Source organism: Microcebus murinus, chromosome 2 (genome assembly GCF_040939455.1).
Source record: "Microcebus murinus isolate Inina chromosome 2, M.murinus_Inina_mat1.0, whole genome shotgun sequence".
Classification (NCBI taxonomy): Eukaryota; Metazoa; Chordata; class Mammalia; order Primates; family Cheirogaleidae; genus Microcebus; species Microcebus murinus.
In genome coordinates, this window is record NC_134105.1 from 13,830,178 (window position 1) to 13,844,409 (window position 14,232).

Here is a 14,232-nt window from a genome sequence, read left to right on the forward strand (position 1 = left end):
CCTCAGGGCCTCTCCACGGCGAACCTGACTCAGTGGCATCGGTAGAGAAAGAACACGGGTTTTCAGGCCCCACAGCTCCTGGTCTGAATCCCAGCTCCACCATTTCCTAGGAAATACATTTCCCTTGTATCTGTGAGTCTCATGTAAAATGGGCACATACCACCTACTCCATGGGTTTACAAGGAGAATTAAATAATAATAGAAGTAAAAAACTCAGCATGTCGTGGCTATGCGCTGTACCTCCTTCCTAACAACCAGTGCTTCTATAAGAAAGAAAAATCAGCAATACTGACTCTGTTCTTTGGCCACTCAGTTAACCCTTAGAGCATCCTTACTAATCTGAGTTAGTTCCCACTTTACAGGAGACAAGCTGAGGCCCTGAGAGTCCGGGTGGCCTCTTTGCAACTTGTCTGCAAGAAGTCTGGGTGGGAACACACCTGACACCAGCGAGCAGGGCAGCCGTGCTTTGCTGAGCACTCACGAGATGCCAGGCTCGGTCCATCCCACACGAGTCAAGGCTCGCAGTGGCCTTGTGTGTTGGGACGCATCATTACCCCATTTTACAGATAATGAAACTAAGTGGAGAGAAGCCAGCTGGCTTGTCCAAGGCCACACAGGTGACAAGCAGCTGCGCTAGCAAGCCAGGACTGCTTGACTTCAAAACTCTGCAGTCTGGCCTCCAGATACCACCAGGCCCTGGCCTGGGGTCAGGGCCTGAACACAAGGTTCTGGCTGTTCCGTGCCTGGCCCAGTGCTGCTCCCCCCCCAACTTGACCCTCAGGGATCGGGTGGAGGCAAAGCCAGAGCCTGGGACTGGAGGCCACTCTGCCAGAGCCCTGCCTCCTTGGGTGTGGGGTGGGGGGATGGGCCCAATCTTGGCACAGACCCCAATAAGACCAGCCTGGCCTTCCCGATGAGAAGTAGAGCCAGAAGCAGTGGGATCAAGACCTGAGGGCATGACGCACACGGCCCGGTTCTGGGACTAACTGGGAAGTTGGAGGGCTTGTCTGCTGTTCTTCCAACCCTTCCCCCCCAGAGCATGAGCAACTCTCAGCTTTGGACTGCTGCTGTGTCCTTGGCAAAGTCACTTAACTTCTGTGAGCCTCAATTTCCTCATCTATAAAATGGGAACAACAATTACTAAGTGCTGGGGTTGTAGTGAGGATCAATGAGGCAGTGGCTATGAGCCTGGCACGGCGCACAGCACACATGGACACGCAACAAACGTCGCTGTCCCTCCCTCTCTCTCAGGCCCTCAGGCCTCTCCACTCCGGCAGGCTCTCTCCAACAAGGTGGGAAGGGAGCTGAATCTGTCCCTTGTCCTGAAGGAAGTGGCGTGGGACGGGGGAAAGGGCACACGGCCAGGAATCAGGCAAGTCCCAGCTCTGCCACCCACTAGCCTGTCTTGAGGACCTCTTTGGACCTCAGTTTCCTCATCTATGAAACAGGGTGGGCAATACCTTCCCAGCTTCCACCCCCAGGGTCAAATGAGATGGCATCACAGAAGAGCTCCGTAGCCTGTAAAGTGCTGTGCAGAGGTCAAGAGTGAACAGTAACAGTAACATACAAATAGCAGCCGCCACAACATGCCAGGCTTGGGCAAAGCACGTAAATGTATTTTCCCACTTAATCTTCACAAGCCAGAGGAGGCGTGGCTCCCATCGCACTGACGAGAAAACAAGCCCAGAAGGGTGAAAATGTCACAGTGAGTGGCGGAGGCAGAGTGTCAACCCAGGTCCTGGTGACTCCAAAGCAGAAGAGCTGGCTCATCTTGTCATACTAGTGCACTATTCCCCTGCCAGGCTGACAGTCCCTGCCCAGCTCCTGGCTGCCTGTTTAGGCACTGGGGAAGGGACATCCCTGAGGTCCAGTCGTGCAACTACAGACATATTTTAAGTCTGTAGTTCTGAAATGAAAGGCTGCATCCCCTTTCTTTCTTTCTTTTTTTTTAACCAGAGCCACGCCCAAGAAGCCTTGAGCAAGTGGACTCTGCATCCCCTTTCAAAAGCGCCTTTGGTAGCACAAGGCTGGGAGCACCACCCTGCTGTGATCCTCAAAGAGACAGAGGGGGACGCTGCTGTTCCAGGTGCTGAAAAAGGGTCCCACTGGGAGCAGCTGGAGGCCAAGGAGAAAGGCAGGCAGGTATATTTTCCCTAGAAATGAAAGGACTCAACCTGGTTTTTTTCTTCTTTCATCTAAAAGACACAGTTGCCTTAAATTCATAATTTGTCAAAATAGAATCATTTCCTATCACATAAGATTTCTGTCCCTTTGAGATTTGTTCCCCTTGGGGCATCTTCTGTTTTACCTACTTTTGAATATCTTCAGGGTTTTTAAAAACTTAAGTATTTGTTGAATCTAAGTTCTGTCACTGGTGGATAAATTGACTGGCTTTTCATTTCTCTCTCCCAGTATCTGAGGTCCCAGGAAGGGGGAACGGGACAGGAGGAGAGGGAGATGGCCAAGGTCGTGGATTAGGGCAGGAGCTCTGGGGTACAGCACGGGTGTTGTGGTTTCACTTGGAGGAGGAACCCAATGGACTAACAGAAATTCAAGGAACATTAACCAGAGATACAGCTGTAAACAAGACAGATGCGGGATTCTAATCTAGGGGTAAAACCATTAACGCCGAGGTCAACAAGAGGTCCGAAGGCCTAACAAGGCACAAAGAGAAGAACTCTGGCCAGACAGCTCATCGTGCAAGCCTGATCACCATGAGGTCAAGGAAGACTCCCATCTACACTGCATAACTAACTCTGGAAAGTTGTTGTAACTGTCATTGGATCACAACCTTAAGCTCAGATCCAGTGTGTTCAGCTTCAGCCCCTTTTGCTCACAACTTTCAAAACTGACAGTCAATACTAGTCAAAAACTAAGCCAAGCTTGAAGCCACAAGAGTAATGACCACAGCTGTCAGTTTTTGTGCACCTACTATGTGCCACCCCCCCCCCCACGGTAATGCTTTATATATGTACTCTTTAGTTCTCAAAACTCTGCAGTTCGGATCTTATTAGACCCATTTTACAGATGAAGAAACTGAGGCTCAGAGATAAGTGACTTACTGAGGATTATACAATGAGCTCCACCTCTTCCAATGTCTATGGTCTTCCCCTCTGCCAAGTTCCTCCTTTAATTGGCCATGGCTGGGATGGTCCAGCTGACAGCTCCCTGCTGCGGCCCATTCATCGCTCTCCCCACCAGGTGCTTACCGAGGAGGTGCTTAATGATGGCTTGGTTGTGTTCCCAGAGGTTGCTGAAGGTGCCCCAGCGTGAGTGACCGTCAGGCACAGGGTTGGCCTTGATCCAGCCGCCACAGGCGTAGCTGAAGAAGTCCTGGCAGGGGTCCACTGTGGGGTCCATGGAGCTCAGGATGGAGCTGGTCACTGAGACACAGGCCTCGCTCAGGCACACCGAGGGGGTTCCTGGAGGGATCAAGGACAGAAAGACAGTGAAGGGCGGGCAGTGCTGGTGGCCTGGGGCCCAGGGATAACATGTCCCACCCCAGGCCGGGCCAAGCAGATTTGCGACTGGATGGTCACTAGGCCCCTATAGAGAAATAATTTGAGTAGCTTTACAACCTCCTGGTTTATAAACAAGGCTCCTGTTTAGCTGTCTAAAATCCTTTCTATGGCTTAAACAGTACCTAGAACCAAGGTGTTTCTCTTAATCAACCTTTCCTTCTGCAAATATTCACTGCCTTTTTATTTTTCCCTGATGCTCAACACATTTATTCATTCATTCGAGCATTCATTTATTCAGCAAAACAATAACTGAGTATGTTCTGGGTTCTTCGCTGAGCACAGCCTGTGTGTGTGGAGGGGCACAGGGCACATAAAAGGCACAGTTCTTTCCTTCGAGAGCTAACGATTCAGCTGGGGATACATACACAATATAAGAAAAGTCTTAAGACAACAGTAGGAAAAGTATCTGTCATCCATTCTGCAAACACAGACTAAACATTCACTCTGCGCTAAGTGGGCGACAGTACGGTGCCAGGACGCAGGGGGGAGGAAAGACAGGAATGGGAGCCGGAACTGCGAACGACTCTTCACTCTCAGCACCAGGCAGGAGAGTTGGTTACCTCACTGAATCCTCAAAAAACCCAAACCTCAACAACCCCAAGCCACTGGTTTGCCGGAGGCAGGAGAAGGGGGTCAGCCCGTGCCCCAGGGCTGGTGGGTGGCTCTAGCAGGGAACCGAACCGTGGGCAGCCTCCGCCATCCTGGCTTAGCCCAAGGCGGCAAAACGAAGCTGGAGGAGGAGCACAGGCCCAGCCCAGTCTTCTGTTGACACAAGCTGTGCTGGTGACAGTCAGGAATGTTTGCTGAACACGGCTCCACACACGTTCACGATCTCATTTAACACTCACAGACATCACAGGCACGTGTGAAGCCACTGTTTAAAGATGAAGAAACGGAGGCTCTGAGTGTGAGAGGAACAGGGCTGCATGGGGGAGTGGGGAGTGGGGGTGACAGCTGAGCCCAGTCCAGCACCACTGCCTGCCTCCCCCCACTCCCAGCACTTTGCCAGGGGCTGCTATGGCAGACTGACGAGACTGGCGTCCCCACCACACATGGTGGCAGCTTTGCAGGCAGATGGACCTGGGTTTAAACCCCGACTTTCTGCTCCTGCCTGTGGGACTTTGTGCAAATGACCTCCTCTGAGCCTTGGTTTCTCTACCTAGAAATTAGGAAGAACAGGAGGACCAAGTTCACAGAGAAGGTGACATGCTCTCACAACCGGGCGCAGGGACTCAGCTTCCTCGAGTCTCAGGGTCTGATGCTCCAGGCCCGTCTTTTGAGAGCAGGAAAGGACCCTCCGGCCAGCAGGTCTCCACCTCGGTCAGAACCAACAATGCCAGCAGGGCGGGGTGGTCCTGAGGTTCACTTGTGGGCTGATTAACATCTGATGACAGAGTCCTTCAGGCTGAAGAAGGGCTCAGAGGAGCCTCACAACAGCAGGACAATTAGGGTGACTGTGTTGAGATAATTACACAACAATTAAAAATTAAGGAGCCATTATGCATGAAAATAAAGGAAATGGTGGGGGTGATGGTGTCGTTTTAAATATCTCTAAATCAGGTCATCTTAATTAGAGCTGTGCGCCCCACTCCCCAACTCAGGTCTTTATGGAGGGGGTGGGTGAGGAAGGGAATTTCTGTATAGGTTCAAAAAAGCCTGTTCACTATTATGATATAACTCCATACTCGGGAAAGGAAAAGAATACCTATTGTTTTTATACACCAAACCACAGGAAGTAAGACTTAACAAACTCTTGGCTGGTAAAATTCTCAGAAGACAGACTGTAGGAGAGTGATCGGAAGGGACTGAGACACATCAGAATGTGTGTGTATGTGAGACAGAGAAAGAGAGAGAGAGAGGAACTAATGACGGTTTTTGTAGTTATCCTAAGGAGACTTGGGTTTCAAAACAAAATAAGAAACCAGTTCCCAGAGGTCAGTCTTAGAGGTTTGAGTTCCTCACCAATTATTTAACTATTTAATAGTTTGTAGAAACTTTACCAAATGTTCCCGGCCCATAAGTGCTTAATGCATTTTTAATTAATTAATTGATTGATTAGTGGTTTCCAGGCCCCACTTATCTAAGTTTCCAGCTCCTTAGGGAAATCTCCCCGACCCTCTTCCTCTCTGGGCCCCTCAGCCGCCTGGGTGCCTGCTATCCTAGCACAGGTTGTGCCGTGTCCTGCTGTCTCCCTGCCTGCCTCCCCCTGCTAGGATGTAAACTCGAGGGCAGAGCCGGTATCTTACATGTTCTTATCTTTCCTTTGCCTAGCACTGTACTTGGCAACTAGCAGCTGTTCAATACACATTTTTTGAATGAATGGATGATTGAAGGGATGAATGAAAGAGCTTCGTCCAGCACTTGGTCATCACCTGCGGAGGCAACAAACGTTTCTTCCCTCTAGGACATGCATGATCAGTTGGGAAGGCTGGACCAGGTCCCAGATCTAATCCATAGACACTCGTCCGGACAGTGCCTGGCCTCAACACCACGTAAAACGCTTTAAAATATTTCCTGGGAAAATTTATTGTTTGTTTTTGCTGCTGCTGTTTGCAAAGTACCTGCATGTATCTGGAAAGGAGGGTACACAAAAATAGTAGTGTCCAGATACAACCTGGAGGTGGGTCTTTCGGAATCTTCAGAAGATTTGCTGACTGGCCTGACGTTTGCTCAGACGTGGCCAGCAGGATTCTTCCCTGTGGGCCCCATATGGCAATAACAGCAGAAATGGTGTGGGTCCCATCACTGAGAGCTGTCCCTTGGGGATTCCTTTCTAGTTTCTCCTAAAGAAACATCTTGGGAATGCCTAGGGACAGTCTCAGGGCACCACTGGCTACTGGCCTGGGCCCCCTGCCCTGGGCCAAGAGCTGGGCAGCTGGGCTGGCCGGGGTTCGTGCTGACCAGCAGGGTTTCTGAACTGGAGCTGATTTAGGATGAGGGAAGATGGCAGTGGCAGGAGGAGGCTGATCAGCTTGTGCCCCACTGGTAGAGCAGACACACGCACAACATACAAACACACACCTGCACCATCACACACACACACTCAGTAGAGAAAGCCTGTTTCCTATTGGACCCTCCTTCTTACTCCTTTATTCATCCACTCATTCATTTATTCATTTCGCTATCTGTGCACTATGGTGTGCACACACTCTGCTAAGCACATCTGGTTAAGGTTCTGGAAACTAGAAATTAATCAATCAAGTATGCATTAAGTACTGCTGGGCCAGGCACATTTGGTAAAACACCTACAAACCAGTTATTTCTTAAGCACCCCCTATGTCTGTGGAGTGAATGAATGCCCATGTGCCTAACACAGGAGGTTTGTGAGGTTGATTCAGATGAAGTCCCTGCTTTCGCGCTAGGCCCCCAAGTCCCCTCCCCATCCGGGGCAGCACGGCCACCCTCACAGGCCAGCAACTTCACAGCAGAGGAGGCTCAACACAGCCTGGAGTGGATGTTCCCAGATCCCATGGAAGTTCACCATCTCTCTGATGGGGTACGTGACCAAGTCAGTGGGTGGGACGCTGAGCAAAGCCCCCAGAGGCTGCTCAACCAGGTGGATCACCTGCCATCAGAAAGCCAGATGCTGGGGCACAGTGGAGTGAGACGCCCTAGGACTAGCTGGACTCCCCTTCCGTTTCCAACTTGGACCCGGCCTTTCCAGTTCCGCACTTGCTCCCGGGCCGACTCTGCATGCCGCACTTGGCTAGACCCAGCCTCAGACCCCACAGCAGGGTCAGAGGGGCCCAATCACAACGCCACACAAGGGGGGACAGATCAATGCACTTACACAGGTGCACAGAGTGTGCCGGGACCACAGAAGGGCAGCTTTTCCAGGGACCCGATATATTCTGGAGTGCACCGTGACCGCAAAGGGAGGCAGAGCTGGGCTTGGAGCCGGCAGCCTGTGGGAGAATGCCAGCTCCCCTCCGCAAACGCCCTGCTCAGTCCCCCACTGGCCACACACAGTCTCAGTGCCTCAGTGTCCTAACATGGAAAAGGGGCCAGAAGTAACCGCACCTCCTAGGGCTGCATGAGGACAGGAGATCCCATCTATAAAGGAGATGTGTAGTATTTGGCTCGTGGAAGTATTCAGTTGACAGAGGCCACCGTTGCTATTCTATTGGAACTAGACGTGGCAGATGGTGTCAGACTGTGTGTCTAACCAGCCCACGTCCTGGCAACACAGTACTCAGAGATAAAGCTGAAGAAGTCCACTGAGGCACCAGGTATGTGACATACATCATCTCTAACCGTCTCAGCCAGCTCTAGATCGGGCACTGCTCTCCCCATTTCAATTAGAGAAGACGCAGGCTCTGGGAGAGTAAGTGGCTTGTCCAAGGCCCAGCTGGAAAGTCGCTGGGACTCCAGTCCTCTGACTCCAAGACCTTCATACCACGCCCGGCACCCGCTCCCCATGCCTTGGTCCGTCTCAGCACCCCGAGCCCTCGGGGCCTAGCTCCCTCCCCAGTCTCGGAGGTCTGCCCTGGCTTGGGCAAAGAGCCCAGGGCAGGAGTGAGTCAAACCCACCACGTGACACAGAGGTACCTACTTGTCCGGTACTGGATGCCCAGCGCTGCCACGCAGGCCACCAGTGCCACCGCCAGAAGCGCCACCAACACCACCAGCCGCTTCTCCACTTGGGTCCGCGAGGCCCAGCACCTCTGGCCGCTCCGGGGGCTGCGAAAGTTCACCTGCAGGGAAGGAGGCAGGAGGGGCGGGGGAGACATGAGCCCAGGGCTCCCCTTCCCCAGGAGGAAGGGGCTCCCCCGCAGGCCCAGGCCCTGGGGAGGCATCAGGGTGGCCCTCCTGTCTCGGGGGTGGTCCGGTTCCCACAGAATTAGCCCTAATCCAGGAAAAGGACCGCCACCCTGCTTAGCAGCTCGAACTTGCTCCCAAACACCAGAGAGTCAAGCAGCTTAACCCAGACAAGTTTGTGTTTTTTGTGTCACCCGATATGGGAGGAAGGAAAAAACTACAGCTTTTCCCTGTTTCTCCAGTAAGGAGTTCAAAAAAGAACAGGATGTTTGGACTTGCCGGCATCCAGCGAGCATGCGGCCCGGCTGTCCTCACTGCCCCCGTGTCAACAAGGCCCGGACAAGGGTGACACAGCCACAGCAACACTTCCCAGAAGCACGGACGTCCCGATCTCATTAAGCCCTCGCAGTCCCACGGGAGCTGCCTTATTGCTTCTTTTTACAAACGAGGAAACTGAGGCCCAGAGAGGAGAGACCCCGGCCCCTTGTCCACTGCTGAATGGGTGGGCCAGGACTGGAATGCTGTGCATGCGAGAGCCCGCCAGAGGGTCGGAGTTGGGTTTTGGGAGCTGTTGGGGGAGACGCAAAGAGAAAGAGCTCCGTTCAGGCAGGTCCTCAAAGGGAGGAACAATGTCCCCAGCCTAACAGTCTCGCTAACAGGAAGGGAGGCACAATAAGAGGAAGTGGAGGGTGTGGCAGGGCCCTCCCAGCTCGAGGAGGGACACACCAGCCGACAGCACTCAGAGCCCTCTATCCAGACCCCTACACCCAAGGCCAGCTTGGGGTCCCCTCTGTTTCAAGAGGTGCTTCCTGTAAAAGCAAGAGCCACAGGGCAGGAAGGGGCTCAGTTCAGTGACGTTGCTGCTGCGTACAAACAGTTGAGCACCAACTCAGAGCCGTGTGTGAGGTACACACCCCAGCAGGGAGGCAGATAAAGAAACTGAATGGGGTGGGCAGGGGTTCAGTCAAGGAAGGCTTGCTGGAGGCGGTGACATCTGGCCCGGGTCTTGAAGCGTAAGTAGGAGCCAGCCAGATGACTGGGGAGGGCAAGAGGCGAGGTAGGCAAGGCCTAGATCCTTGGGGGCACTGTCAGCAAGGTTGAAGAACTTGGACTTCCTCCCAAGGGCTGGAGGGACATGATTAGATCCGCCCTTTGGGAAGGACAAGCTAGGGGGAGCAGGCTGGGCAGGGACTGGGCTTGGAAGCGGAGACTCTGAAGGGGGCCCACACGGCTTGTCAGGGGGAAGGGGAGCTTCGGGGGGAGATGAGGAGACCCAGGCTCTGACCTGCCAGTGCCCCAGCAGCAGCTGAGGGGTGGCCGACCCAGAGCCAGCTCAGAGCCGGAAGCGAGTCCCACACACTGGCACTTGGGGAGCTGAGGTGTGTCACCTTGGGAAGGGCCCCAGAGGCTGTGTGGCCATTGCTAGGTAATTTCTGGGCAGGAAATGACTTGGGAATGGCTACACTAGAGAAAGAGAAACAGGAGAACTTTTTGTGGAAGAAAAATTGGGTTCTAAAACTGAGAAAAAGAACCAGGCCTGGTGGCACACACCTGTAGTCCCAGCTACGTGGGAGGCCAAGGCAGGAGGATCACTTGAGGCCAAGAATTCAAGCCCATCCTGAGCAACATAGTAAGACCCTGTCTCTAAAAATTAATTAAATAAATAGATGGAAATGAATGAATGAATAAATAATTTAAAATAAGATAAGGAACTTGAGGCTTGGTGACATTTCTGTGAAGGTCCAGGAGGCCCAGACACTGAAGCAGCTGGGTCAGGCAGAGAGACAGATGCCACCTGTTGAAACCCCTGAAGGATCTCTTTTAAAACTGTGAGAAACAAAGATTTCTGATGATGACACTCTCATTAGTCAAAACTTCTGGCTATGAGGGCCTGGTGCAGGGACAGACAGCTTGGGACAATGCTACCATGTACATACAGCACTCGAAAGTTCATAAAGTGCTTTTCAGAGATGTGAGTATCTCAGGAACTTTATCTTGGGCACTGGTATTTAGTGGAGCCCCAAGGACTTGAAGCAGGTGGTGCCCTGCCTGGGAACACTGATAAACATGCTCCCTCTGTCCTGCTGTCCTTCTGCCACTGGACTTGTCTTGCCCTTCCTTCTCCTCCTTTAGGCCTCTCGTGTCCCCCATCATGGCTCAGCTCACAGGGAACGAACACCTCGCTTTAAGAGGTACCCTCTGCCTGGTGCCGGCTCTAGGAAGCCAAGGACACAGCAAGCAGGCTTGGAAATCAGGAAAGAAAACCTCCCCTTATCGGGACAGAGAAACGTCATACTTGCAAGGAGCAAGGGTATCTAAGAAGTGGAAAGGACGGAAGGAAGAAACAGTAGGAAGGGAGAAGATGAAAGGAACCGGGGAGTAGGGGGAGGATAGAAAAGGTAATGATGGCACCTAATAAATATTTGGGTGCTTACCATGTGCCTGGCACCATGTTAATCCTATTTTGTTGCTAGATGGTGCAATGCCATCTTCACAACATCCTTAAGAATAGATACTGGTATTAGCTCCAGAAGGAACACAGGACGGGGCTGGAGGTGGGCGGGGGGAGAACAGCCAGACAACCCATCTCTCCAGAGCTGGCGGCCGCGACCCAGTTAGGCCGTGCTACCCTCCCGGAGGAGCAACAAGTCAAGCTGACCCTCACTGTGCGATGCAAAGTGCTAAACCTAAACAGATGGTGTTCACGGTCAAATTGAATTAGAATTAAGCCAGAATTGAATTAAATTCCATACTTCCAGGCAAGAATGGCAAAAAGAATTAGGAAGTATGATTTTTAACCTCTGTCATAGTCTTTGCTTGACTTGTACTGCCAGGCTGTCTCTTGGTTTCTGGACAAGACGTGTCTCTGCGGGCGAAATGAACCCAGAGGCATCTCCGGGCCAGGAGAAGTCACCTGGGAGCGCTGGGCCGGGATCAAGAGGCCTCTCTAGGAGAGGCTGGCCAATTCCTAGGTGCAAGGGCTGAGGCACCCATCTGCGTCCTGTGGCTGGCTGGCCTTGGCCGAGCCCCTTGTCTCTGCACCCCATCACACCTGCCCTGCTCCTTCTTTGGGGAGCAGAGAGGATCATGGGATCACAGCAAGGGAAGATGTGAGTGGTTTCTCACTTTCCTTCTGGAAACGAGGGCGTGTCAATCACGGGGGACTGGGCTGCAGCGGCTTGGAGGGCAGGAGGATCCGAGGCGAGCAGCCCGATCCATCTCGGGAGAGGAGACTGCGAAGCGGCCAAGGAGCAGCCGAGGAGCAGAGCTGACGCCTAGAATCACCCTAGACGCCCTGCTCCCTGGTGAGCTGCTTTCCTGCCTGTTGTGTGAGGCGGAGAGAAGAAGGGAGAGAAAGGGGTGCCCTCAAAAAAGAGAGGTGGAGAGTGAGACCGAGAAGCAGAGAGGGAGAGAGAGAAAGTTGAGCTGTCCCACCCAGGAGTTCCCAGGATTTCCACAGCAGAGGGAACAAAGCCCTAATCGGGGATAAATATTCAGTTACAGAAGGGAGTGCTTGGCTCACCTAGGCTTACAGCAAGAACAAGTTCTGCAGGTGAGGATGGGGCACCACCGCCTGGGGCCCAGGAGAGGAGCCAGCAGCAGAAGGGGTGGGGAGCAGGTGGGCAGGGAAGGCAGAGACTCCTCTGAGCTGCCAGGCTCCCCAGCGACCTGGGCTGCATGGGGCAGCAAACGGGAGTCGTCTGGCCCAGGGCTTGGCAGGGATCCCACCCCCTGCAGCCCAGAAGCCCGGCCACCCACGAGGGCTGGCAGGAGGGCCCGGCTGGCAGGAGTCAGCCTTTCAGAGCAGGCAGACCATGACAGCTCTGCCCAGAGGGGCGCCCTGCCTCCGTTGAGGGTGTCAGTTTGGGGCAGCTTCTGCCAGTAAAGTTTCCATGAGGAGGACTTCTGGTGGGGGCACTGGGGGTAGCCCAGAGCAGCACTCTTTTATCCTCTTATCCTCCCATCTCTGGCTGAGCCCTGCCTGCCCCCTGCCCCACGCCTGACTTTCCTCAAGTGATTGGTAATAGATTAAAGTATTACCTGTGGCAGGGGATGGGACTCATCACGTCTTAACAGGAATAAAAAATCTGATATTTGGAAGAAGTGCTTTCTAGCTCTCTTTGCTTCCAAGAAGGAACACCCAGCTCCCCACGGCATGGGAGAAAGATGGTAAACCTCAGAAGTCAAAGGTCAGCTGAGATCTCGTTGTGTGTCACTGGGCAGCCTCTGGGCCTCAGTCTCCCATCTCCATCTCAGACACTTAGACCCTTAAGGCCAAGAGTATAATGCTCCAACAGGTGGAGAGAGTTTATATGATACCTCCAGGTAAGGAGAGTGAGTATATATGTATGTATGTATGTATGTATTTATTAATTAGGACAGAATCTCACTCTGTTGCCCAGGCTGGACTGCTATGGTATGTTCATAGCTTACTGAGCCTGGAACTTTTGGGCTCAAGTGATCCTTAGCCTCTTGAGTACCTGGGACTACAGGTGGCTGGCTATAGCAAAGCTTAGGCTTTGGTGGGAAAGCTAGTATATTTAGGGCACCAGCACGCCCCTGGCTAATTAAAATTTTTTTTTAGATATAAGGTATCGCTATATTGCCCAAGCTGGTCTTGAACTTCTAGTCTCAAGTGATTCTCCTGCCTTGGCCTCCCAAAGTGCTGGGATTATAGCTGCCAGCCACTGTACCTCGCCAGAAGTCTTTTTAAAGCATTGAGTGGGCTTGTCCCCAAAATCAACCTCAAAAAGATGGCCCTGTGCATGGTGGAAAAAAATAAGAAGACCACGACTAAGAATTTAAATATCTCAGCTTTCTTTTTTCTTAAACTAAAATAGATTTTTAGAAGTAGCTGGATGAGTTTCAAAGGTTTTGGTAGACAGTTGAGGCCATCTGCTCCCCGGTTCAGGCTGCAGATGTAACTTTGGCTATTTCCCTTCGCTCAACTGAAATAATTTGTCTTCAGGTGCAGGGAGCTCAGGGTTTGAAGGAAAAGCTATTTTTTTTTTTTCTTTTTGAGACAGAGTCTCGCTCTGTTGCCTGGGCTAGAGTGCTGTGGCATCAGCCTAGCTCACAGCAACCTCAAACTCCTGGGCTCGAGGGATCCTCCTGCCTCAGCCTCCCGAGTAGCTGGGACTACAGGCCTGCACCTCTACACCTGGCTAATTGTCTGGTTACTTTCTTTCTATATTTAGTAGAGATGGGGTCTTGCTCTTGCTAAGGCTGGTCTTGAACTCCTGACCTCGAGCAATCCGCCTGCCTCGGCCTCCCACAGTGCTAGGATTACAGGTGTGAGCCACTGTGCTTGGTTGGGAAAGCTATTATATTTAGAGCATCACTGAGCTATTATCTATGGTGAGTTTCTATAATAATCCTGATAATAAGCAGTCCATTTTCTGAGCACTGTTAAAACCATTTTCACCTATATTGTCTCATTTGAATCACTGTGACACCTTTGAGAGGTGGGTTAATAACATTAACCCCATCTTACAAAAACAAAACAAAACAAACAAAAATCCCCCAACAACCACAACCAAAATGTGGAAGTGAGCTTTCTCAGGTCTCACAGCTCAGGAGAGACAGAGCTGGGGCTCCAAGTTAGGGCTATCTGGCTTTGAATTCTGTACTTGGTCCAGAACAACTCATTTTAGTGGACTGCAAGTAATCTGTGCCTAAAATATGAGCTAAAGGAAAAGAAAAACCCTTTCAGGTAAGGTACGCATAGAACTTTAAGTTCAACATTTTGTCAGCACATCCAGTAATAAATGTTGCAAGTCTGGCTGAAAAATGTTGAGTTTTCATTTATTAGTTATTGATGTTGTTAACTTTGGACTTCCTAGAACTAACGAGCTCCAAAATCTTGATGAATCCAATAGCTTACTTTTATAGCTGCCCATCAAGAGAGGGAGAATTGGGGTGCAGGGCCCATCTTTAGAAGTCTAAATTGAGG

The 14,232-nt window shown here is 51.8% G+C and overlaps 1 protein-coding gene across 3 annotated transcripts in view; it reads right to left on the bottom strand.

Moving 5' to 3' along the window:
• ECE1 (endothelin converting enzyme 1) overlaps positions 1–14,232 on the bottom strand; it is a 107,117-nt gene that overhangs the window by 40,927 nt on the left and 51,958 nt on the right. For 2 of the 3 annotated variants that reach the window (XM_012768713.3, XM_012768711.3), the window contains 2 exons: positions 8,074–8,215; positions 3,210–3,422 (listed from right to left, as the gene is read on the bottom strand). In XM_012768713.3, coding sequence (XP_012624167.1) covers positions 3,210–3,422; positions 8,074–8,215 — 355 coding nt within the window. Of the gene's footprint in view, positions 1–3,209; positions 3,423–8,073; positions 8,216–8,558; positions 8,900–14,232 lie in introns of those variants that run through there. The other variant, XM_012768712.3, reaches the window with a different exon arrangement.